The 26100-nt window shown below is 39.1% G+C and overlaps 1 protein-coding gene across 2 annotated transcripts in view; it reads left to right on the forward strand.

Annotated features, from left to right (window-relative positions):
• The window catches only part of NID2 (nidogen 2), a 94025-nt gene that overhangs the window by 41301 nt on the left and 26624 nt on the right, over nt 1–26100 (forward strand). For both annotated transcript variants that reach the window (XM_037832715.1, XM_037832716.1), the window contains exons 9-11: nt 19594–19737; nt 20445–20573; nt 22009–22152. In XM_037832715.1, coding sequence (XP_037688643.1) covers nt 19594–19737; nt 20445–20573; nt 22009–22152 — 417 coding nt within the window. The remainder of the gene's footprint in view (nt 1–19593; nt 19738–20444; nt 20574–22008; nt 22153–26100) is intronic.

Below are 26100 nucleotides of genomic sequence, written 5' to 3' on the forward strand. Positions count from 1 at the left end.
TTTTGAAATATTTTTTAATTTTTCATAAAGTTTTAAAAATAAAATTTAAAAAAACAACATAAAAAAAAAAGTACCTTGATGAAAAATCCACAACTTGCATCATACTTAATAGAGAAAGAATGAATGCTTTCCCCTAAGATCAGGAAGAGCACAAAGATGTGTCTGCTCTTGCCACTTCTTTCTGATGTTGTACTGGAGGTTCCAGCCAGGGAAATTAGGCAATAAAATGAAACAAAAGGCAGCTACATTGGAAAGGAAGTACAAATATCTCTATTCTGAGGTAGCATGGTCTTAAATACTGAAAATCCTAAGAACTCCAGTAAAAATTTTCTTAATTTGGAATTAAGAAATGAGTTCAGTAAGGTTGCAGGATACAAGACAAGTTGTATTTGTATACAATTGTAATGCATAAATCAAAAATGAAATTAAGACTTAATTCCATTTCAAAAAGAAAATACTTAGGAATAAATTTAAGAAGAAAAGTTGATGTTTGTACACTGACAACTACAAAACATTTTTGAAAGTAAAATCTAAATAAATGGAAAGATGTTTCATGTTCATGGATTGGAAGATTTAATATCATTAGGATGGGACTATTCCCCAAATCGATTTATAGATTCAACACAATCACTATCAAAATTGCAGCTCACCTCTTTGCAGCAATTGAAAATAAGATCCTAAAATTCACTTAGAATTTCAAGGGACCAAGAATAGTCAAAGCAATCTTGAAAAGAAATGTGGAGGACTCACACTTCCTGACTTCAAAACTTACTATAAAGCAACAGTAATCAAGATAGTGTAGTACTGGCATAAGGATAGACAGACAAATCAATGGAAGAGAATTGAGAATCCAGAAACAAACATTCACATTTACAGTCAATTGCCCCTCAACAAGTGTGTCAAAACAATCCAATGGGAGAATGAATAGTCTTTTTAACAAATGGTGCTGAGAAGACTGGCTGTCAACATGCAAAAGAATGTTGGACCTTTAGTTAATATATAGTTAATATAGAAAAATAAACTCATTGGATCAAAGACCTAAATGTAAGTGTTAAGACTATTAAAATTCCTAGTAAAAAACATAGGGAAAACATAAGGATAAGTTTACCTTGAATTTGGCAATGATTTCTTAGATATAACTAAAAGTACAAACAGCAACAACAAAAATGATAAATTTGACATCACAAGTTAAAACTTTTGTGTTTCAGAGGACTCTAGCAACTTAGACAATCTAAAATTGGAGAAAATACTTGTAAATCATATTTGAGAGATCTGTATCTAGAATATGTGAAGAACTTTTATAACCATAAAGACAACCTAACTTTAAAAATGGGCAGAGGATTTGGATAAACATTCCTCAAAAGAAGATATAAAAATAGCCAATGAGCACATGAAAAGATACTCAACATCATTAGTCATGAGAGAAATACAAATCAAAACCACAATGAGATCCCACATTATACCCCCTTGGATGGCTATAATAAAAAAGACTGATAATAACAAGTATTGGTGAGGATTTGGAAACAATGGAACCCTCATACACTGCTAATAGGAATGTAAAATGGTGCTACAACTTAGGAAAACAGTCCAGTAATTTCTCCAAAAGTTAAGCATAAAATTACCAGTTGACACTGCAATTCCACACCTAGGTAGATAGCCAGGAGAAATGAAAAATACGTTCTTGCAAAACCTTGTACATAATTTTCTTAGCAGTATCATTCATGATAGCCAAAAGACGGAAACAATCCAAATGTCCATCAGCTGATAAATGTATAAACAAAATGTGATATATCCATGTAATAGAATATTATTCAACCATAAAAGGGAATTAAGTACTATTATATGCTACAACATGGCTAACTCTTGAGGATACTATGCTAAGTGAAGGAAGCCAGTCACAAAGGACCACATATTATATGATTCCACATATATGAAATGTCCATAATAGGCAAATCCACAGAGATAGAAGTACATTAGTGGTTGCATGGGGCTCACAGGGGGTGGGGTACAGAATGGAAGAGGATGATAACCATATGGTATGGGGTTTCTTTTTGAAGTGATGTAAATATTCTAAAGTTGACTTGATGATGGCTGTAAAACTCTGAATATACTAAAAAAACATTCCGTGGTTCAGTAGTTCGTGAATTACATCTCAACTTTAAAAACAGTTGTGGCGGGGGGGGGGGCTGGGAATAAAACTCTAAAACAGTGTTCCTCAGCCTTCAGTGAGCATTAGTATCACCTCCAAAGCTTGATTTCAAATACAGATAAAGATGTTCTAGGCAAACCAAAGGATGAACCTGTGAATTCAGGGAACTCGACAGGTAGATGATATTTATGCTGAGTCCGTTCAAGGGGACGTTTTAATCCTGAAAATGCAAGCTGTGTTTCCCCCAGGACACAGGAGGCATGTGAGTGGAGTGTGTCTGCCTTGTCTCCATATCAATATTGTTCAGCCCAGAATCAGCCCTCAGAACAGTGATTCTGTCACTGACAAGTGATTTTTGTGCTTAATTTCTGGAGTTGAGGTCTCCCTAAGCCCCCCCTGCCCAAGGCTCAATATGGAGGTGTGACTTCAGCAATACGGTACCAAGAGATTAAAGTAAGAGTACTAGACCCTTCTCTGAGATGTGAAGATGAATTGTAATGAGAATCCTGAGCTTGGCTAATTTGGTTTTATCAAACTTGGTTGGGAGGCCCAGGCATTGGGTGACCAAAGATGGGATCATAAGGTAGTGAATTAATAGCACGAAAACATCAGTGGATTTTAGAGGAACATGTAAATGGGGAAGGAAGAGATTGATATTGCAGATTTTTCAAGGAGAGGCTTAAACAAAAACAACTGGGGAAACATTCTTTACCTCTAAATGTCCAGGTCAGCCCTTTGTTAGGTTTAGGCATCTGGACTGTCAAAACAGCCATTGGGGAAAGTGCCTTATACTTCCAGGCTATAGAATCTCAAGTTCTAGAATTATCTAGGTAAAAAATATATCTCTGGGTGTATTTTTCCTAGAGACATACCAAATAGGAGTAACAAAGGGTGAGAGGAAGCCAGCAAAGTGGCAGGTACCAAATTAATAATTTGCCTTTAGAATTTTATGATTTTGTCTTCTACCTGAGTTGAAATAATAACAATAATGAATAATAAAGGACTGTTTACCTGGTGCTAAGCACCATTCTAACAGTCTTACATGAACTAACTCATTGAATTCTCACAGCAAACTGAACACCAATGCGGAGTGTTATTATCCCCATTTTACAGATAATGAGTTGGAGGTATAGAGGTGAAGTAATTTTTCTGGTCATAGCTTGTAAATGGTGAGTTGGAACTCAAATCTGGGTGCTGCATCCAGAGCCCACACTCCTAACCTCTCATGGTTCTGCTTCTCCACATGGACAAAAAAAACCTCTTTTTCTTTCCCTCTCAGTATGGAGCAGTATCTTCTTGTCTTTAGCTTTTTCCAGAGGGAGCTATTATCTGGTTGGAATGCATGTAGAACAACACAGCTGTCCATACCTGATGTGGGCGCGTCATGATTTCCCAGGGTTTAGAATGCAAAATTATTTTCTTTCCTAGTGAGTAATCAGAGTCTGTGACCCCCACTGACTTCCAACCACCAGCAACCTCTCCTCAATTGTTTGAGCTTCCATTGTGGGTTGGGTTTCTGTTTGTTTGTTTTTGTTTTTATGGGTATGCGTGTGTGTGTGTGTGTGTGTGTGTGTCATAGAACAGGATCTAGTCTTGCTTCCTGCACTTGCTCCCACTTCAGGGATCCGAGACTTTGGGCAGAGTCTCTGAAGCTGTGGTGAAGCCGAATGACTGAAGCCACAGTCTGTTCCTTTAAGGAAAACACTTGGTCCCTCTTGATTTAACAAGTAAATTAGTTCCACATCCTCTGTCAGAGTCGAGCAGTTTAAGAGGGTGACGGTAAAATATAAATTGTCTTAACGATTCTTCTCTTCTTTATATAGTATAATAAGAGAAAAGCTAACAAGCCATAGAGGATGAACAGCCAAATGGTTTTAGAAATGTATTAAACAATAATGGCTTGGGAAGTCAAATCCAGTGAACAGGGCTGCCTTGGCAGGCATGTGACCTGTGTAGACACGTAGAGCCTCATATTCAGAAGATCCCCAATCTTGGTTTAACGCCCTGCTGTTTTCATCTTGAAATTGTAATGACTTTTGAATAAAAGGCACTGCATCTTTATTTTGTATTGGACTCTGCAGATTGTCTTGTCAGTGAAGTACAATTTAAATCAGCATCATATAAGTATGGACATTTCCTTCTCAATTTCAGATAGGCTACCATATCTTGTCCAGGTTTGCAAGTCAACTAGTTTCTATTGTGCTGCTGCTTTTTTTTCCCATTTTAGTACCCAACAGGGTGGTAAGCATCTTGACACCCTTGTATGCTCACCAAACTATTTGCCTGAATGTGCCATGGTAAAACTTTGATGCTGGAAAATACCGAATAAGAAGGCTAAGCATTAGTGTCTGCACATTAAAACACTGTGATTTCTACCTTGACTGGGTAGGCCAGGTCTCTTGTACCGAACCTTCTAAAATGGCAAAATAATAATGGAAAATCAGGTTTTTGTCTTACATTAGGTCTTCAGTGAGGGCATGCCCTGTTATTTTTACTGTAACGTATGCTGGGATTGACTCAGAAACATGGTCTATACTATCAGGTTAATCTAGCAACCACACTCTGTGCTGTGCTTCCTTCTGACTGCCAAGAGATCCAGAAGGAGGGATAAAGAGATTAAAAAGCTATGGTTGGAAGTTCTAAGGATGTCTGCTCAATTTTGGGAGGAAGGCTTATGCTGACATGCTTAAGTTCATCAAGTTTAAAAAGTGCTAGAGCTTCCAGTTTACCTAGACGGTGCTATGAGATGCCCCAGGGTGCCATTCCCCCATAGAATCTTTGAAAATTTAGCAAAAACTGGCAGAGCCACCTTCCTCAACCCTGGAAAGCAATTAAAGGGTTGCAGTGACTGAGCAAGTCCCCAATTAAGAAAACTTCCTTTAAAAGTTGGAAGAGGGAGAGGCGGGGCAAGATGGCAGACTGGTGAGCTATATGTTTTAGTTACTCCTCCAGGAAAGTAGGTAAAAAGCCAGGAACTGCGTGGACTGGACACCACAGAGCAATCTGTCTTTGGGCATACTTCATACAACACTCATGAAAACGTGGAACTGCTGAGATCAGCGAAATCTGTAAGTTTTTGCGGCCAGGGGACCCGCGCCCCTCCCTGCCAGGCTCAGTCCCGGGGGAGGAGGGGCTGTCAGCTCCGGGAAGGAGAAGGGAGAATTGCAGTGGCTGCTCTTATCGGAAACTCATTCTACTGATTCAAACTCCAACCATAGATAGACTGAGACCAGACACCAGAGACTCTGAGAGCAGCCAGCCCAGCAGAGAGGAGACAGGCATAGAAAAAAAACAACACGAAAAACTCCAAAATAAAAGCAGAGGATTTTTGGAGTTCTGGTGAACACAGAAAGGGGAAGGGCGGAGATCAGGCCTTGAGGCGCATATGCAAATCCCGAAGCAAAGCTGATCTCTCTGCCCTGTGCACCTTTCCTTAATGGCCCTGGTTGCTTTGTCTATTAGCATTTCAATAACCCATTAGATCTCTGAGGAGGGCCGTTTTTTTTTGTTTGTTTTTTTTAAATCCTTTTTGCTTTTTCTAAAACAATTACTCTAAGAAGCTCAATACAGAAAGCTTCAAAGAATTGAAATTTGGGCACGTCAAGTCAAGAGCAGAACTAAGAGAGCTCTGAGACAAAAGGCAATAATCCAGTGGCTGAGAAAATTCACTAAACAACACAACTTCCCAAGAAAATGGGGGTGTCCGCTCACAGCCACCATCCTGGTGGACAGGAAACACTCCTGCCCATCGCCAGCCCCATAGCCCAGAGCTGCCCCAGACAACCCAGTGTGACGGAAGTGCTTCAAGTAACAGGCACACACCACAAAACTGGGCGTGGACATTAGCCTTCCCTGCAACCTCAGCTGAATGTCCCAGAGCTGGGAAGGGGGAGCAGTGTGAATTAACAGAGCCCCATTCAGCCATCATTTGAGCAGACTGGGAGCCTCCCAACACAGCCCAGCAGCCCAGAACTGCCCTGGGGGGACGGCACTCACCTGTGACATAGCACAGTCATCCCTCAACAGAGGACCCGGGGTGCACAGCCTGGAAGAGGGGCCCACTTGCAAGTCTCAGGAGCCATACGCCAATACCAAAGACTTGTGGGTCAGTGGCAGAGACAAACTGTGGCAGGACTGAACTGAAGGATTAGACTATTGCAGCAGCTTTAAAACTCTAGGATCATCAGGGAGATTTGATTGTTAGGGCCACCCCCCCTCCCCGACTGCCCAGAAACACGCCCCACATACAGGGCAGGCAACACCAACTACACACGCAAGCTTGGTACACCAATTGGGCCCCACAAGACTCACTCCCCCACTCACCAAAAAGGCTAAGCAGGGGAGATCTGGCTTGTGGAGAAAGGTGGCTCGTGGACGCCACCTGCTGGTTAGTTAGAGAAAGTGTACTCCACGAAGCTGTAGATCTGATAAATTAGAGATAAGAACTTCAACTGGTCTACAAACCCTAAAAGAACCCTATCAAGTTCAGCAAATGCCACGAGGCCAAAAACAACTGAAAATTATAAAGCATATGAAAAAACCAGACGATATGGATAACCCAAGCCCAAGCACCCAAATCAAAATACCAGAAGAGACACAGCACCTAGAGCAGCTACTCAAAGAACTAAAGATGAACAATGAGACCATAGTATGGGATATGAAGGAAATCAAGAAGACCCTAGAAGAGCATAAAGAAGACATTGCAAGACTAAATAAAAAAATGGATGATCTTATGGAAATTAAAGAAACTGTTGACCAAATTAAAAAGATTCTGGACACTCATAGTACAAGACTAGAGGAAGTTGAACAACGAATCAGTGACCTGGAAGACGACAGAATGGAAAATGAAAGCATAAAAGAAAGAATGGGGAAAAAAAATTGAAAAACTCGAAATGGACCTCAGGGATATGATAGATAATATGAAACGTCCGAATATAAGACTCATTGGTGTCCCAGAAGGGGAAGAAAAGGGTAAAGGTCTAGGAAGAGTATTCAAAGAAATTGTTGGGGAAAACTTCCCAAATCTTCTAAACAACATGAATACACAAATCATAAATGCTCAGCGAACTCCAAATAGAATAAATCCAAAAAAACCCACTCCGAGACATATACTGATCACACTGTCAAACATAGAAGAGAAGGAGCAAGTTCTGAAAGCAGCAAGAGAAAAGCAATTCACCACATACAAAGGAAACAGCATAAGACTAAGTAGTGACTACTCAGCAGCCACCATGGAGGCGAGAAGGCAGTGGCACGATATATTTAAAATTCTGAGTGAGAGGAATTTCCAGCCAAGAATACTTTATCCAGCAAAGCTCTCCTTCAAATTTGAGGGAGAGCTTAAATTTTTCACAGACAAAGAAATGCTGAGAGAATTTGCTAACAAGAGACCTGCCCTACTGGAGATACTAAAGGGAGCCCTACAGACAGAGAAACAAAGACAGGACAGAGAGACTTGGAGAAAGGTTAAGTACTAAAGAGATTCGGTATGGGTACAATAAAGGATATTAATAGAGAGAGGGAAAAATATGGCAAACATAATCCAGAGGATAAGATGGCCGATTCAAGAAATGCCTTCACGGTTTTAACGTTGAATGTAAATGGATTAAACTCCCCAATTAAAAGATATAGATTCGCAGAATGGATCAAAAAAATGAACCATCAATATGTTGCATACAAGAGACTCATCTTAGACACAGGGACACAAAGAAACTGAAAGTGAAAGGATGGAAAAAAATATTTCATGCAAGCTACAGCCAAAAGAAAGCAGGTGTAGCAATATTAATCTCAGATAAAATAGACTTCAAATGCAGGGATGTTTTGAGAGACAAAGAAGGCCACTACATACTAATAAAAGGGGCAATTCAGCAAGAAGAAATAACAATCATAAATGTCTATGCACCCAATCAAAGTGCCACAAAATACATGAGAGAAACATTGGCAAAACTAAAGGAAGCAATTGATGTTTCCACAATAATTGTGGGAGACTTCAACACATCACTCTCTCCTATAGATAGATCAACCAGACAGAAGACCAATAAGGAAATTGAAAACCTAAACAATCTGATAAATGAATTAGATTTAACAGACATCTACAGGACATTACATCCCAAATCACCAGGATACACATACTTTTCTAGTGCTCACGGAACTTTCTCCAGAATAGATCATATGCTGGGACATAAAACAAGCCTCAATAAATTTAAAAAGATTGAAATTATTCAAAGCACATTCTCTGACCACAATGGAATACAATTAGAAGTCAATAACCATCAGAGACTTAGAAAATTCACAAATACCTGGAGGTTAAACAACACACTCCTAAACAATCAGTGGGTTAAAGAAGAAATAGCAAGAGAAATTGCTAAATAGATAGAGACGAATGAAAATGAGAACACAACATACCAAAACCTATGGGATGCAGCAAAAGCAGTGCTAAGGGGGAAATTTATAGCACTAAACGCATATATTAAAAAGGAAGAAAGAGCCAAAATCAAAGAACTAATGGATCAACTGAAGAAGCTAGAAAATGAACAGCAAACCAATCCTAAACCAAGTACAAGAAAAGAAATAACAAGGATTAAAGCAGAAATAAATGACATAGAGAACAAAAAAACAATAGAAAGGATAAATATCACCAAAAGTTGGTTCTTTGAGAAGATCAACAAGATTGACAAGCCCCTAGCTAGACTGACAAAATCAAAAAGAGAGAAGACCCATATAAACAAAATAATGAATGAAAAGGTGACATAACTGCAGATCCTGAAGAAATTAAAAAAATTATAAGAGGATATTATGAACAACTGTATGGCAACAAACTGGATAATGTAGAAGAAATGGACAATTTCCTGGAAACATATGAACAACCTAGACTGACCAGAGAAGAAATAGAAGACCTCAACCAACCCATCACAAGCAAAGAGATCCAATCAGTCATCAAAAATCTTCCCACAAATAAATGCCCAGGGCCAGATGGCTTCACAGGGGAATTCTACCAAACTTTCCAGAAAGAACTGACACCAATCTTACTCAAACTCTTTCAAAACATTGAAGAAAATGGAACACTACCTAACTCATTTTATGAAGCTAACATCAATCTAATACCAAAACCAGGCAAAGATGCTACAAAAAAGGAAAACTACCGGCCAATCTCCCTAATGAATATAGATGCAAAAATCCTCAACAAAATACTTGCAAATCGAATCCAAAGACACATTAAAAAAATCATACACCATGACCAAGTGGGGTTCATTCCAGGCATGCAAGGATGGTTCAACATAAGAAAAACAATCAATGTATTACAACACATTAAAAACTCGAAAGGGAAAAATCAATTGATCATCTCAATAGATGCTGAAAAAGCATTTGACAAAATCCAACATCCCTTTTTGATAAAAACACTTCAAAAGGTAGGAATTGAAGGAAACTTCCTCAACATGATAAAGAGCATATATGAAAAACCCACAGCCAGCATAGTACTCAATGGTGAGAGACTGAAAGCCTTCCCTCTAAGATCAGGAACAAGACAAGGATGCCCGCTGTCACCACTGTTATTCAACATTGTGCTGGAAGTGCTAGCCAGGGCAATCCGGCAAGACAAAGAAATAAAAGGCATCCAAATTGGAAAAGAAGAAGTAAAACTGTCATTGTTTGCAGATGATATGATCTTATATCTAGAAAACCCTGAGAAATCGACAATACACCTACTAGAGCTAATAAACAAATTTAGCAAAGTAGCGGGATACAAGATTAATGCACATAAGTCAGTAATGTTTCTATATGCTAGAAATGAACAAACTGAAGAGACACTCAAGAAAAAGATACCATTTTCAATAGCAACTAAAAAATCAAGTACCTAGGAATAAACTTAACCAAAGATGTAAAAGACCTATACAAAGAAAACTACATAACTCTACTAAAAGAAATAGAAGGGGACCTTAAAAGATGGAAAAATATTCCATGTTCATGGATAGGAAGGCTAAATGTCATTAAGATGTCAATTCTACCCAAACTCATCTACAGATTCAATGCAATCCCAATCAAAATTCCAACAACCTACTTTGCAGACTTGGAAAAGCTAGTTATCAAATTTATTTGGAAAGGGAAGATGCCTCGAATTGCTAAAGACACTCTAAAAAAGAAAAACGAAGTGGGAGGACTTACACTCCCTGACTTTGAAGCTTATTATAAAGCCACAGTTGCCAAGACAGCATGGTACTGGCACAAAGATAGACATATAGATCAATGGAATCGAATTGAGAATTCAGAGATAGACCCTCAGATCTATGGCCGACTGATCTTTGATAAGGCCCCCAAAGTCACCGAACTGAGCCATAATGGTCTTTTCAACAAATGGGGCTGGGAGAGTTGGATATCCATATCCAAAAGAATGAAAGAGGACCCCTACCTCACCCCCTACACAAAAATTAACTCAAAATGGACCAAAGATCTCAATATAAAAGAAAGTACCATTAAACTCCTAGAAGATAATGTAGGAAAACTTCTTCAAGACCTTGTATTAGGAGGCCACTTCCTAGACTTTACACCCAAAGCACAAGCAACAAAAGAGAAAATAGATAAATGGGAACTCCTCAAGCTTAGAAGATTCTGCACCTCAAAGGAATTTCTCAAAAAGGTAAAGAGGCAGCCAACTCAATGGGAAAAAATTTTTGGAAACCATGTATCTGACAAAAGACTGATATCTTGCATATACAAAGAAATCCTACAACTCAATGACAATAGTACAGACAGCCCAATTATAAAATGGGCAAAAGATATGAAAAGACAGTTCTCTGAAGAGGAAATACAAATGGCCAAGAAACACATGAAAAAATGTTCAGCTTCACTAGCTATTAGAGAGATGCAAATTAAGACCACAATGAGATACCATCTAACACCGGTTAGACTGGCTGCCATTAAACAAACAGGAAACTACAAATGCTGGAGGGGATGTGGAGAAATTGGAACTCTTATTCATTGTTGGTGGGACTGTATAATGGTTCAGCCACTCTGGAAGTCAGTCTGGCAGTTCCTTAGAAAACTAGATATAGAGCTACCATTCGATCCAGCGATTGCACTTCTCGGTATATACCCGGAAGATCGGAAAGCAGTGACACGAACAGATATCTGCACGCCAATGTTCATAGCAGCATTATTCACAATTGCCAAGAGATGGAAACAACCCAAATGTCCTTCAACAGATGAGTGGATAAATAAAATGTGGTATATACACACGATGGAATACTACGCGGCAGTAAGAAGGAACGATCTGGTGAAACATATGACAACATGGATGAACCTTGAAGACATAATGCTGAGCGAAATAAGCCAGGCACAAAAAGAGAAATATTATATGCTACCACTAATGTGAACTTTGAAAAATGTAAAACAAATGGCTTATAATGTAGAATGTAGGGGAACTAGCAGTAGAGAGCAATTAAGGAATGGGGAACAATAATCCAAGAAGAACAGATAAGCTATTTAACGTTCTGGGGATGCCCAGAAATGACTATGGTCTGTTAATTTCTGATGGATGTAGTAGGAACAAGTTCACTGAAATGTTGCTATATTATGTAACTTTCTTGGGGTAAAGTAGGAACATGTTGGAAGTTAAGCAGTTATCTTAGGTTAGTTGTCTTTTTCTTACTCCCTTGTTATGGTCTCTTTGAAATGTTCTTTTATTGTATGTTTGTTTTCTTTTTAACTTTTTTTTTCATACAGTTGATTTAAAAAAGAAGGGAAAGTTAAAAAAAAAAAAGAAAAGAAAAAAGACAAACAAGGGAAAAAAAAAAAAGATGTAGTGCCCCCTTGAGGAGCCTGTGGAGAATGCAGAGGTATTCGCCTACCCCACCTCCATGGTTGCTAACATGACCACAGACATAGGGGACTGGTGGTTTGATGGGCTGGGCCCTCTACCATAAGTTTTACCCTTGGGAAGACGGTTGCTGCAAAGGAGAGGCTAGGCCTCCCTGTATTTGTGCCTAAGAGTCTCCTCCTGAATGCCTCTTTGTTGCTCAGATGTGGCCCTCTCTCTCTGGCTAAGCCAACTTGAAAGGTGAAATCACTGCCCTCCCCCCTGCGTGGGATCAGACACCCAGGGAAGTGAATCTCCCTGGCAACGTGGAATATGACTCCCGGGGAGGAATGTAGACCCGGCATCGTGGGATGGAGAACATCTTCTTGACCAAAAGGGGGATGTGAAAGGAAATGAAATAAGCTTCAGTGGCAGAGAGATTCCAAAACGAGCCGAGAGATCACTCTGGTGGGCACTCTTACGCACACTTTAGACAACCTTTTTTAGGTTCTAAAGAATTGGGGTAGCTGGTGGTGGATACCTGAAACTATTAAACTACAACCCAGAACCCATGAATCTCGAAGACAGTTGTATAAAAATGTAGCTTATGAGGGGTGACAGTGGGATTGGGAATGCCATAAGGACCAAACTCCACTTTGTCTAGTTTATGGATGGATGTGTAGAAAAGTAGGGGAAGCAAACAAACAGACAAAGGTACCCAGTGTTCTTTTTTACTTCAATTGCTCTTTTTCACTCTAATTATTATTCTTGTTATTTTTGTGTGTGTGCTAATGAAGGTGTCAGGGATTGATTTAGGTGATGAATGTACAACTATGTAATGGTACTGTAAACAATCGAAAGTACAATTTGTTTTGTATGACTGCGTGGTATGTGAATATATCTCAATAAAATGATGATAAAAAAAAAAAAAAGTCTGAGGAAATTAAAAGAATCAGTAACTGTGTCAGTTAAGTACATGACTACCTTGATTATATCTAATCAGTGAAATAATGGAAAACAACCCTTCCAACTGTCATTTGGCCAAAAAAAGAAGTTCAAATTCTGTTTTCAAGATACTTAAAAACACCAAACTCCTTTGCAATTAAAAAAAAGAGGTGGGGGTAGAGTTTAAGACAAAAAGTGTCTAGACACTCTTTATCTGTTTCAGTATTTCAGTGTTTCGAAAAGGATTATGCTTTTTTTGCCAAAGAGTTATACATAAACTGCCACGAAATACATCACTCTATCTTAAAAAGGGAAAGATTCAGAAAAATGAGGCAAATCAATCCTCTAGAAATCAATCCTGTAAAATTGGTTCAAACATCAATTTTAGGGTAAGAATATAATTAGCTTATAACTATTTCCTTTTGCTTTAGAGATCACCTGTTTTTTAAATCAATAATTGGAATCGTGAATGGTTTGTGTTTTGAAAACCATATGGTAGTCAGATCAGAACATACATTAAGAATTCACCTTAAGCCTTTACAAAAATAAACTTGTCTTCTTTTTCATGTTAAAAAAAAAAAAAAAAAAAAAAAGTTGGAAGAGAGGTTTATGGTGCCCTTGCTGGCCCCTCTCCCAGCCTGTACACCTACTTTGGGTCCCTGGCCTAATTCCTGCAGAACAGAATAACCTCTGTGTGTATCTTAGGGTTGCCTAAATGTTGATGCCAATCAACCAGGTGACTAAAGTAGGAAACTGCTCTTGTGCTCACCCACCCTCACCTGTGCAAAAGCAGCTTCCAGACAGCCAAAGCAGTATAAGAAAAACTAAGGCAAAGTAGACTGGGGCAAAGGATTACCCAATCTTAAGTCATACAGTACAGCATCCAGAGGGGGAGTCTGCTTCATAGGGGGTAGAAGTGGCACACCATTCCTGTAAATGAGGGAATTCCTAAGGCCATGAGCAAGCACAAACCCAGGATAAGACTCAGGCTTCAAAAAGACAGAGAAGTCCCTGCACTTCACATTCACCTCAGGCTGATCATCTGGATAGGATTAAACTCTGAAGGAGAACATCAGCCGAGACAGAGCCTATTTGCAAAGACTGTGAAAGGTGTTTTTTGTTTTGCTTCATTTGATTTTTCTTAGCTCCTGGCAGCGAAGGACATCCATCATATTGGATAAAAGCTTAAGGTACAGCTGGAGGATGAAATCCCAGAGTTAACACCATAAAATATTAAAATGTAGAGTGTGCAACAAAAGATAGCAATAAAAAGGAACAAGAAATGATGGTCATCCGAAGGAACAGGATAAAAATCCAGAAACCATCAATACAAATGACCAGATTTGGAAATGCTGCACAAAAACTTCTAAAAAATATTCTTCAGTATGCTCAAGGAAACGAGAATAGAGAATGAACTAGAAGATATCAGGAAAACAATGAACATTTTGAGACTCTCAAAAGAGAGCAATTTTAAGACTTTCTAGAAATTCTGGATTTGAAGACCCCAACAATGGAAATGAAAAATTCCCTAGAGTGTTTCAACAGCAGATTGGAGATGGCAGAAGAAAAATCAGTGAACTCAAAAACAAGACTATTGAAATGATTCAGGCTGAAGGGCAGGGAAAAAAGAATTTAAAAAAAGCAAACAAAGCCAAAGTGACCACATTAACAGAACAAAGGGGAAAACCATGTGACTGTGTCAATTGATGCAGAAAAGGCATTTAACAAAATCCAGTGCCTCCTCTTGATTAAAAAAAAAAATACAAAAACTAAAAAACTCAGAAACCTAGGAACAGAGGAAACTTCCTCAAACAAGAAAGGGCATATATGAAAAACCTACAACTAACCTCATGCTCAATGGTGACTGAAATCTTTCCCTCTAAGATCAGGAACAAGACAAGGATGCCCATTATCACCACACTTGTTCAACGTGTCCTGGCAGTTCTAGCCAGAGCAATTAGTCAAGAAAAATAAAAGGCATCTGTTCTGGTTTGCTAATGCTGCCATTATGCAAAATACCAGAAATGGATTGGCTTTTATAAAGGGGATTTATTCAGTTACAAATTTAAAGTTCTATGGCCATAAACACATCCAAACTAAGGCATCAACAAGAGGATACCTTCACTGAAGGAAGGCCAGTGGTGTCTAGAACACTTCTGTCAGCTGAGAAGGCACGTGGCTGGTGTCTGCTGGTCCTTTGTTTCTGGGTTATGTTTCAAAATGACTTTCTCCAAAATGTCTGTGGGCTTCTGTCTTTGCTCCTTTCTCTCAGCTTCTGTATGTCCTTGCTTCTTCCTCCTGGAGCATTTCTCTCCAAGCATCTGGGCATCCTCTCTTAGCTTCTCCAGGGCAAACTCTGGGCTTCATCTCTTAGCTTAGCAGCTCCAAGTGTCAGTGTCAGTTTTGGCTCTTGAGTTCTCTTAAATACTCCAGTGAATTAATCAAGACCTACCCTGAATGGGTGAGATCCGTACCTCCTTGTAAATAATTCAGAGTTCTTACTCACAGTTGAGTGGGTCACATCTCCGTGGAAACATTCAAACATTTCCACTCAACAAGATTGGGTTAAAAAAATCATGGCTCTTCTGGGGTCCTTAACAGTTCCAAACTGGCACAACATCCAAGTTACTAAGGAAGAAGCAAGACTTAGATAGCATGATCCTGTATATAAAAAACCCTGAAACATCCATGACAGAGCTACTAGAGCTAATAAGTGAATTCAGCAAAGTGGTGGGGTACAAATCAATATGTAAAAATCACTGTTTCTATACACTCATATGAACAATCTGAGGAGAAAATCAAGATAAAATTCCATTTATAACAGGTAAAAGAATCAAATGTCTAGGAATAAACTGAATCAAGAATGAAAAGGGCATGTACACTTAAAACTACAAATATTGCTAAAAGAAATAAAAGACCTAAATAAATGGAAGGATATTCTGTGTAAATAGGTTAGAAGACTAAATATCATTAAGTTGTCAATTCTACCCTACGTGATCTACAGATTCAATGCAATCCCAATCAAAATTCTAACAGCTGCTTTTGCAGAAATGGGAAAGATAATCATCAGATATATATGAAGGAAAAGGGGCTCAAATAGTAAAACCATCTTGAAAAAAAAAAGTTGGAGGATTCATACTTACTGATTTTAAAACTTACTACAAAGCTACAGTAAACAAAGCAGTTTGGTACTGACACAAGGACAGACATATAGACCAATGGGATCAATTGAGAGTTCAGAAATAGACCCTCAAACCTTGGGTGAATTCAGTTTTGACAAGGGTTCCAAGTCCACTCAATTGGGAAAGAATAGTCTCTTCAACAAATTGTGCTGTAACAGCATCTCCATTTGCAAAAGAATTGATGCTATATACTAAAATTAATTCAAAATGGATTAGAGGCCTTAAGTATAAGAACCAGGACTATAAAACTCCAGAAGAAAACATAGGAAAGACTTTTCAGCACCTTGAGTAAGGTAATGCTTTTTTAAGACTTCACACCAAAAACACAGTAACAAAAGAAAAACTAGATAAGCATTCATCCAAATTAAAAATTTTGTGCATCAGAGGACTTGATATCAAAAGTAAAAACACAACCTACAAAATGGGATAAAGTATTTGGAAACCACATATCCAATAAGGGTTTAATATCCAGAATATGTAAAAAAATCCTATAACTCAACAAGACAAATGACCAAATTTTTAAAAAGGGCAAAATCTCGAATAGACACTTCTTCAGATAAGATATACAAATGGCCAAGGAGCACATGAAAACATGCTCAACGTGATAAAGCCATTAGGGAAATGCTAATCAAAACCACAATGAGATACCACCTCACTCACTAGAATGGCAACTATTTTTTAAAAAAATTACAAATATTGGAGAAGATGTAGGAAAAATAGTGACACTCTTTCATTGTTGGTGGGAATATGAAATGGTGCAGCTGCTGTGGAAAACAGTCTGGTGGTTCCTCAGAAGGTATAGATCTACCATATGACCCAGCAATTCCTCTACTAGGTATATACCCCAAAGAATTGAAAGCAGTGACTGGAACTGATATTTCCAGTGTTTATAGTGGAATTGTTCACAGTAGCCAAAAGATGGAAGTAACCCAAGTATCCAACAAAGGATGAATGAATAAACAAAATGTGGTATATACAGCTGTGAAAAGGAATGGCATTCTGATACGTGCAACAACATGGGTGAACCTTGAAGACATCATGTTGAGTGAGATCAGCCAGACACAGAAGGACAAATTTTGGATGACCTCATTGATATGAAATAATTAGAAACAGCAATTTCTTAGTCAGAAACTAGAATACCAATTACTAGGTGCCAGGGTAGGAGTAGGGAATGAGGAATTAATGCTTAATTAGTGCAGAATTTATTTTTGGGGTGATGGAAATGTTTTCTTAATGGATGGTGGTGTGATGGTAGCACAACATTGTGAATGTAATTATTGCCACTGAGTTACATATTTGAATGTGGTTAAAAGGGGAAATTTTAGACCATATGTATGTTACTCGCATAAAAACAACCAGTGAACCCTAATGTAAACTGTGGGCTGTGGGTAATAATATAATTATAATATTATTCTTTAATCAGTTGTAGTAGAGGTAGCACACTAGTGCAAAGTGTTAGTAATTGGGTATATATGGGAACTTTGCATTTTTCTGTAAACCTACAATTCTCTAACAAAAAAAAATGCTGGAGCTGTTTGCTGGACCTTTTTCTTGACAAAGATTCAGTTACTCCAGGCAGTGTCATTGAGGCGAACCAAAGACAAACCCATGGTCCTCCTCAGGCAATAATAGACTATGTCTCCTTTGGGCAATAATATGGGAATATTCTATTTAAATGTACATTAGAAAGTGGATGTGGACATGGTTCTGGCAGGGGCTGAAGTTTGAGAGTTTAGTGTGTGAGACAGCATAAAGAGCATGGAGTGCTGTGTATACTCAATTAAATACTGTAATGAATAAACACAGGCCTGTAGGAAGGACACCTAAATTAGACTGGACTCCAGGGGGGGACCAGAAGAATTTGAGAGAACAGAAACACGAGACAGTTTCTGGATGGCAGACAAAACAAAGGGCAGAACTACAGACATCCGCACTGCAAATGGACAGCCAGTAGAATCCAAGCATAAACTCATCATTGGAATAGATAGCAAGTTTGTCATAAAAAGTGTGACAAAATGGAATGGTGGCTAGAAAGAAAATGGATGGAAAACTACCTCCACAAAAGAGGTCAACAGAAAAGATTTTGAGAAGATTAATCAGGCTTCCCAAGGAATGGATATTCAGTGGAAGTCCATTCCTGGTCATTGAGGCACCAGAAGCAATGAAGAAGCTGATGGACTGGTCATAGAAGGATCCAGAAAATAAGACAGTTTTCTTCAGGAGCATTAGCTGCCCTCCTGGAGCTATATCTGTTGGTGACAATTTCCAAAGATTTCTTCCCCTTCTCTCATGAGCATCTGCAAATAAAACTTGTCCTCTCACCCTTACTTGTTTCTAGCTTTTTCTGGGATATTACCAACCTTTTTGGCAAGTACAGTGTAATAACAGATTTCCTGCTTTAAAAGTGGATGATAGGAGTCTATCAGAAAGAAAGTGTGTACCACATGGGATCCAGCCAAGACATCTAGTTCACAGAAGACTAACAGAGAACTTCAGAAGGGCTTGACCCAGGCAGTGGGTCAAGCACTGGGAGATGGTCAGACATCCTGAAGATCTGGGAGGAAGTCCAGTCTATGAGGTAGGCTATGGCAGCAAGCACTTGGGGGCTAGGCTAGGATTTACTTTTAGCAAGTCCCACCATGTGGTAAGGGAGTGAGGATGCATGAGTGGTTAGAGTGGAATGATAGGGAATCCAGGAGAAGATGCTACCAAGAAAGTAAAATAGACAGTGCCGACCAAGGCTGCCTACAGGTGCCAAGGTGCTGGTTTTGGGTATTGAGAGAACTGGTTACAGTTTTGTTGTGTCATAGCCTGTTACGTTGTATCCAGAAATAAAGTTCTTCAGGGAAGATTTCATACGTTAAGTCATCACTACCTGTAGATGGGTGGGTTGGTGGCAAGGCTAATCCTGAAGAGTAAGTAATGCAAAAGTCATTCCTATCTAATTAGTCTTATAAATCTTAAAAGAGCAAGACTTTCTCATTAATTTAATTTTGACCCATAAAAGTACTGAATTTTAGTGGCAGATTGTCAAATTTAGAAATTTGGGGTTGGAGTCCTGGCTCTACCGCCTCCTAGCTTTGTGAGCTCAGGTGAGTTTTCCAGTGCCTCTCACTCACGTTCCTTATCTGTGAAAACCACCAGTAATGGGGAAGACAGCCCACTGCATAGAATTATTATGGGATTCACAAAAGATGATAGAGCAAAAGCACTTTTAAATCAAAGGATGCCAGGTATTGGATATCTTTATTCCTTGGGCACAGACCTGCTGAAAACAAGAAAAAGTTAGTTGTCTGGAGGGTAAGCAAGAGGAAGCCATTCTGGAATTTAAAGCTGCACACAGATAGTTCTCCCTCACCTAGAGTATTAATAATTGTATAAGGTATCCAGGTGTGCCACAAAATACAGACAAGTATACAGTCAGTTCTAAGGACTCTTCTGTCCTTCCACCTGGGTCATGGCTGCCTACTCTTTACAACAGCCTGATTGTACTTTTGTGTCTTATTTCCTCTCCACCCATGTAGGGGACTCAGACCCCACCCCAGTGAATCCTTGCTATGATGGGAGCCACACATGTGACACAACAGCCCAGTGCCACCCGGGGACAGGTGTGCACTACACCTGCGAGTGTGCACCTGGATACCAGGGAGATGGACGGAGTTGCATGGGTAAGAGCCACGGCCTCTGTGCTGCTTTTGTGTGGTCCTTGTTTTTGCTTTGCTAATTCTGGATAGAAGACCATTATCTTTCTTCTTTATATCTCCACTGATCAATGGGTTCATCAGTTATTAACCTGAAAATGGTTGTTTAAAAACTAAAGCATATTCTGGCTGAGAAAATAGTGTGGAGATGAGCATTTTGGGATGGGACTGGTAAAAACAGAACATCTATTGCAATTCCTGGATATTTTTGAGTTTTTAAGTTTTGCATTTTGAGCCTGAATTAAATCTTTCTTAGATTTACTAAAATGTAAGTTTTGTGATTATCTTTAAACTTCACACATTGAGTCGCATTCTCCTATTGTAGCCAAAAAAAGAAGCAGTAGAAATTTCTTTACATTTTAGAAGACAGCATTTTACATTTTTTTCTTCTAAATGTTCAATATTTTTACATGTTTAAAGAATTCTCAGAATGTTCAAAAAGTATTTTCCTGTGGCTTACACTTGAATGGTTTGAAGTAAATATTTGTTTATGATGCTCTTGCAACTTGCATCCGATATCTGGCCCTGAAAGTACTACATTTTTACTTCTATTTTGTCTGCCTACCATCAGTCCCATTGAACCACATGGTGATGACACAACATTGAGTTTTCAGACCTTTGACTTCTGGGACCCTCGATTTAAGCAGAACTTTTCTGTTCTCATTTCTTTTTAGATGTAAACGAATGTGCAACCGGCTTCCATCGCTGCGGCCCCAACTCCGTGTGCATCAACTTGCTGGGAAGCTACAGGTGTGAATGCCGGAGTGGTTATGAGTTTGCAGGCGACAGGCACACTTGCATCTGTGAGTGCCAAAACCAGTTCTCTTTTTGGTCAAAATAGTGCTGAACCTTGCTCTTTAATTCATTAATGTTTCTACTTCTGTCATACAGAAACTCTGTTGTATTATGTTCTTGAAAACACAATTTAAATGGAAATAACACAAAGGGATGGCTCAGTTCAGCCCTGTTTTGTTTTTGTTTTTTTCCCCTAAATAGATATTTTGGTGGTGTTATTGAAGGATGTTCACCCTCAGTTGGGATTCTTATGTGTGCTGATATTTGGCCCAGTCAATAACAAGACTATGAACCTCTTTAATGAACACCCCCAAGTTTAAATAGAAGTCAAGTCTTTCTCAAATTAGAATGAAGTGGATTTTTAATTCAAAGATGTTTGCCCTACTTGACCAGCCAAGGAGCTCCATCTGTAATAGATATGCCCTTTCTATGGCTGTGGAAAATACTTTGGACCTAAAACTGGATCCAAAATAACTAGAATTCCAAATTTATCTTATTGATGGAGCTAGATGAGAATAAAGAAAATGCCATTTCTTAATGCAGTGGGATGAAAAAATAGTAGTGGAAGTGGAAACCTTTAGCGGGTGTGTGTTTAACCTTCCTCTGGGGAGTTATAAACTTTAACCAAGAACCATTCTGATGACTGATAACCATATCTAGTGTTTTAACTATAAACCCAGACCAGCACTTTTCAAACCTTAATATGCATATAAACCATCTGGGAAACTTGTTGAAGTGCAGATTCTGATTCACTGGGTGTGGGATAGGGCCTGAGAAACCACATTTCTTACAAGTTCATTTTACAGATTATGAAAGCAAGTTGTTCAAAAGGCCAATTCTGAAACTATGGTTGGTATAGAAAATTGAATATATCAAAACAAACAAATATTTCATCCAAATATTTTCATTTAAAAAAGACATTAAAAACAGGCTACTTGCTATCTGTACTTGCACAAACCATGTGTGGAATTGAATTCCATTCATTATGGAGTTGGTTTCTGCTAAATACTTAGTGATGCTGTAGTAGACCCCTGGCCTCTGAAGATTTAAGAGTTTTCAACTGTTCCCAATCTACACTAAAGAGAAAACATGACAAACAAAAAACCCTATATTTCTGAGGCACTACTTAGCCCCTCAGCAGTAGAAGGGCTGGTATGCAAGATCAGTTACCAAGGAGGGAGATGGACTGGCACCCGTTGCTCAGTGTGGCTTGGCCACTCCGTGCTTATTACCAGTATTCAATAAAGCTCTCTAGAGGTCATTTACATTTAATAATGATTCCTCACTGCATTATTATTTTCTAGTGCTTCACAAATTTGGATATTCACAAATTATTTTTGAATATATTCCTTGAGACCATGTCTAAGCTGTTGGCCCACAGAGCAAGGGTCACCCATTTGCAAGCCTAAACTCTTGGACATCCTTGCCTTCTTTTCTTTGCAGTGATTGCCCCACCTCCCAACCCCTGTGAGGATGGCACTCATACCTGCGCTCCTGCTGAGCAGGCCCAGTGCATTCACCAAGGCGGCAGCACGTTCAGCTGTGCCTGCCTGCCTGGTTATGTCGGCAGTGGGTACCAGTGTACCGGTAAGTACTACTGGTCAGCTACAGTGACTTGGGAAAGATGCTTTGGATGCCCATCCCCACCTAGGCAGGACCTCTCCCAGAAAGGACCATTCCCTTACCTTGATTCAAACAGGCTTAGCATCACCAGAAGAGAAAAGCAAAAAGTTTGTCTCTTGAGCCAGAAAGGAGGGCCAAGGATGATTTCCCTTGGACTAGGTTGGCTACCATATTGTGATTCTCCATGGTGGAGACATTTCCTTGAGGGCTGGGAAGCCACTAACCTGCTTGTAAGCTTCTGTTCTTTGGTGCTAGTGTAGATTGGAGTAACTTAGGAAAAGTAGTATATTCTACTGTTTTAAAGTCTCCATTTTTCATTCTCTTTAGTTAATGGCTTAGTTCAACCCTTTCAGTCATACCCAGTTTTTCATTGCAGCTGTTCCCCTGGTTGAAGTGATATTTTAAGCAGTCTCTAAACATGCACAAAATTCTTTCTCTAATTTTACACCTCTCTCCTCTCAAGGAAAAAAAAAAGGAAAGAGAGAACTCCATAGGTATAAAAGGATATTCACACAAACTTACTCAAAAATTTTATTCCAGCAATCTAACTACTTTTAAGATTTCGTTCAATATTTTTTAAAACCACTAAGCCAGAATGCAGCACTAATTGTTCAAATTTGTCAGAAATAATAGCATGTGTGAGACTGTTACTTAAAAACTACACACAGTTCTCTGGGTATAAATATAAATTTTCATAAAACTACAACTAGTGGTATGTTAATACTGAGATTACACAGTAAAGCTGGATAAATCACTAAAGGTTTTCTAAACATAGGTAGTGGCATGCCATTGGGTTGAAACTCAATTTCATGCTGTCTGTTAGTAACACACACAAACTTATGTTATGATGTAGCACTCACTGGCAATGTGAGAATGGTGGGAAAAGGGTTTGGAATGGAAAAGGGTCTGTTTGAGGAATATAAATCTAAAAGACATCTCCCCCTGCCCCCTTCTTTGAATTGCTGCTTGCATCTACCACTATGTACCACCGAGCTGATCTGTTAAGAACAGCCTTATAACTCCTGGGAGCTATATGGTGGCTCTAAAAAGCATGGGTTCCCCTCCCTCCTCACCAGTGTTTGATTCCCTCCCTTCCCCCATTCCTTTATCCCTTTAGTTTTAGCCAGACAGGCTGAGTGCACAAGCAGGTTGAAGCCATATGGTATTGAAGGAACAAATGTGTAAGGGCAAACGTAGCCCTCCCCTCCTTTCTGGATGTCACAGGCTATTTGGTATTGTCTGAACTTTGCTCTTTAATTAACTTCCACTTTTGCTATATAGAAACTCTGTGGCATGTTTTTCTTCAAAACATACATCTTATATTGAAATAACCCAAAGCTATGGCTCAGTTCACCCCTTTTGCCTCCCCTAAATAGATATTTTTACATTGTTATTGAAGGATGTTCACCCTCATTTGGATTCTTATGTGTCTTGGCATTTGGCCCAATTATATAGCAAGGCTATGAACCTCTCTGATAAGCATCCATAGCTCTAGATAGAGATCAAGTCTTTCTCAAATTAGAATGAAATGGATTTCTAATTCAAAAATGCTTGTCTCACTTGAGCAGCCAAGGAGCTCTTCCTGTAATAGATATACCCTCTACAGATGGAGAGTACCCTTTACATATGTGGGGGTCAGTGTCAGTTACACAAACTCCTTATTTTAGCCCCATGGATGTACCAATCCTTTTATTCACCCCTGTGGTGCTTGCCATTCAGTTGATTTGCCCACTACCAGCACAAATGATAATGCATAGAGAAAGAAAAAATATTGTCTATAGAATTGCATACTTAGGCATCTGGCCTTTTCAGGTCAGCAGAGATGGTACACTTCGGGTACTTAATTCCATAGGTCTTTGGTTTAAAGCAAATAATTTGAAATTTCTGCCTAGATTTGATAAGTATTAACAATCAGAGTGTTGATTTAGGTTAGGTGCTTCTTGCCCTAATCTTTTAGAATCATTCTTTCTCCCTTTTTCTTAACTTCTGCTTATCCTACAAGATTGTGGTTACCTTCTAGGGTCATAGTAAGAACATGAAATTGGCTACTCTTCCATGTTAAGAATCTTAGAGCATTGCCATTCTTTATTTTGATCCTCTTGCTGATTTCTGTCATTTTGAATTGTGTCTGCTTTATCTCTTGTTCTCTACTTTGGGGTTCTTTTTAAAAGCTATATGCTTAAAAAATATGCCAAGCCCATCAATTGCTTTTCCTAGATATTAGTTTTCTATCACTGCATAGCAAAGTACACCCAAACATAGCAACTTGAAACAACATAGTCTGTGTGTCAGGGCTTTGAGAGTGACTTAGCTGTTTCCTCTGCTTTAGGATCTCTTACAAGGCTGCATTCAAGGTGTCTGGGGTCTCATCTTCAGGCTCAGCTGGGGAAACATCCTTCTGTGGCTATTGTCTGGATTCAGTTTCTCAAGGACTATTGGATGGGAGGCCTCAGTTCTTTGCTGGTTATTGGCCAGAAGCTGCCCTCAGTTGCTTGCTGTGTGGGCTTCCCTAACATGGCAGCTTGTTTCCTCAAAGCCAGCAAGAGAGAGTGTCTGCTAGGAAGATGAAGTCACAGTCTTTTGTAACTTTTGAAGCAGATTACTCAAGGGAAGGGATTCCACGAGGCCGTAAATACCAGGAGACATGGATCACTGGGGGCCTTCTTATAGTGATTCATGTCTCTCCATAAGCAAAAACACTCACCTCACAAGATCCACATGTCTCATCTCATTATAGCATCAGCTCAAAGTCTACATTCTCATTTAAATCATACCCAGGTGTGGATGAAGCTCCTCAGATATAGTTCCTTAAGGATAGCTTCATGAGTTCTTAATCTGAAGATCTGTGAAACTAAAGAAGCAGGTTATCTCTTGCATCTACACAATATTCAGTAGTGGGGCAGGCATAGGATACCAGCTAAAGATACTCCTGTTCTAAAAGGGTAGGGATGGGAGGTATGAAGGAGTCGCTGGTCCATAGCAATTCTAAAATCCTGCTGGGCAAATGTTGGCAGTTCCTTGATTAGATTTCAAGGCCTGGAAATGATCCTTTGTGGCTCCTGACTCACCATCTAGTTTAGTTTCTTGGCTCCATCCTGAGCCTTCCTTCCTTTTTTCATGAAAGGTAATACATGTTTGCTGCTGAGTAGTTTTCTCAGCCTGCTTCATGTTAGCAGAATTTTAGAGGCCCAGTAACCTCTTTTAACATTTTAAAAAATGTTGTGCAGTTACACCTTGGCTTTATCTTTATACTGCTTTTTTTTTTTTAACCTTCAAACAAGATTTTATCTTTAGGCTATGCTTTCCTGGCAATGCACATAAGCCATTTCTTAATTTTAGCATCTTTTCTATTTGGAGAGAGAGAGAATTTTCAAAATCATCAAGTCATGTTTCCTTTTTGTTTTACAGCCCTTCACTCAATTTCTCTCTCTCCTCCCATATTTTACTATAAGCAGCATGAAGAAACTGGTGGTATCTTCCACACTTTGCTTGCAAATCTCCTTAACTAGATAAATTCATCAGGTGTATTTTCTGCTTTCCATAAACAGCAGGTGATGATGTTGCTTTCTGCCACTATATAACAAAGAACCCCTTTTTCCAGTTTCTAATAACATGTTCCTCACTTATTTTTGAGTCTTCACTGGCAGCGTCATCAAAGTCCAGATTTCTACGATGATTCAAGGCAGTTTTCAGTATTGTGCTCCTCCAGTCCTTCCAGCCTCGGCCCACTGCACAGTTCCAAAGCTACTCCCACATTTTTAGTTATATGTTAAGGTAGCACCCTCAGTTACCAAAGTCTGTATTTGTTATCTCTTACTACCTAACAAATGTCCTCCAAACTTTGTGGCTCAAAACAATATACCTGTGTTAACTTGCAGTTCCTGTGGGTTGGGAATCTGGGCATGGCTTGGC

The sequence above is a fragment of the Choloepus didactylus genome, chromosome 4 (assembly GCF_015220235.1).
Source record: "Choloepus didactylus isolate mChoDid1 chromosome 4, mChoDid1.pri, whole genome shotgun sequence".
Classification (NCBI taxonomy): domain Eukaryota; kingdom Metazoa; phylum Chordata; class Mammalia; order Pilosa; family Megalonychidae; genus Choloepus; species Choloepus didactylus.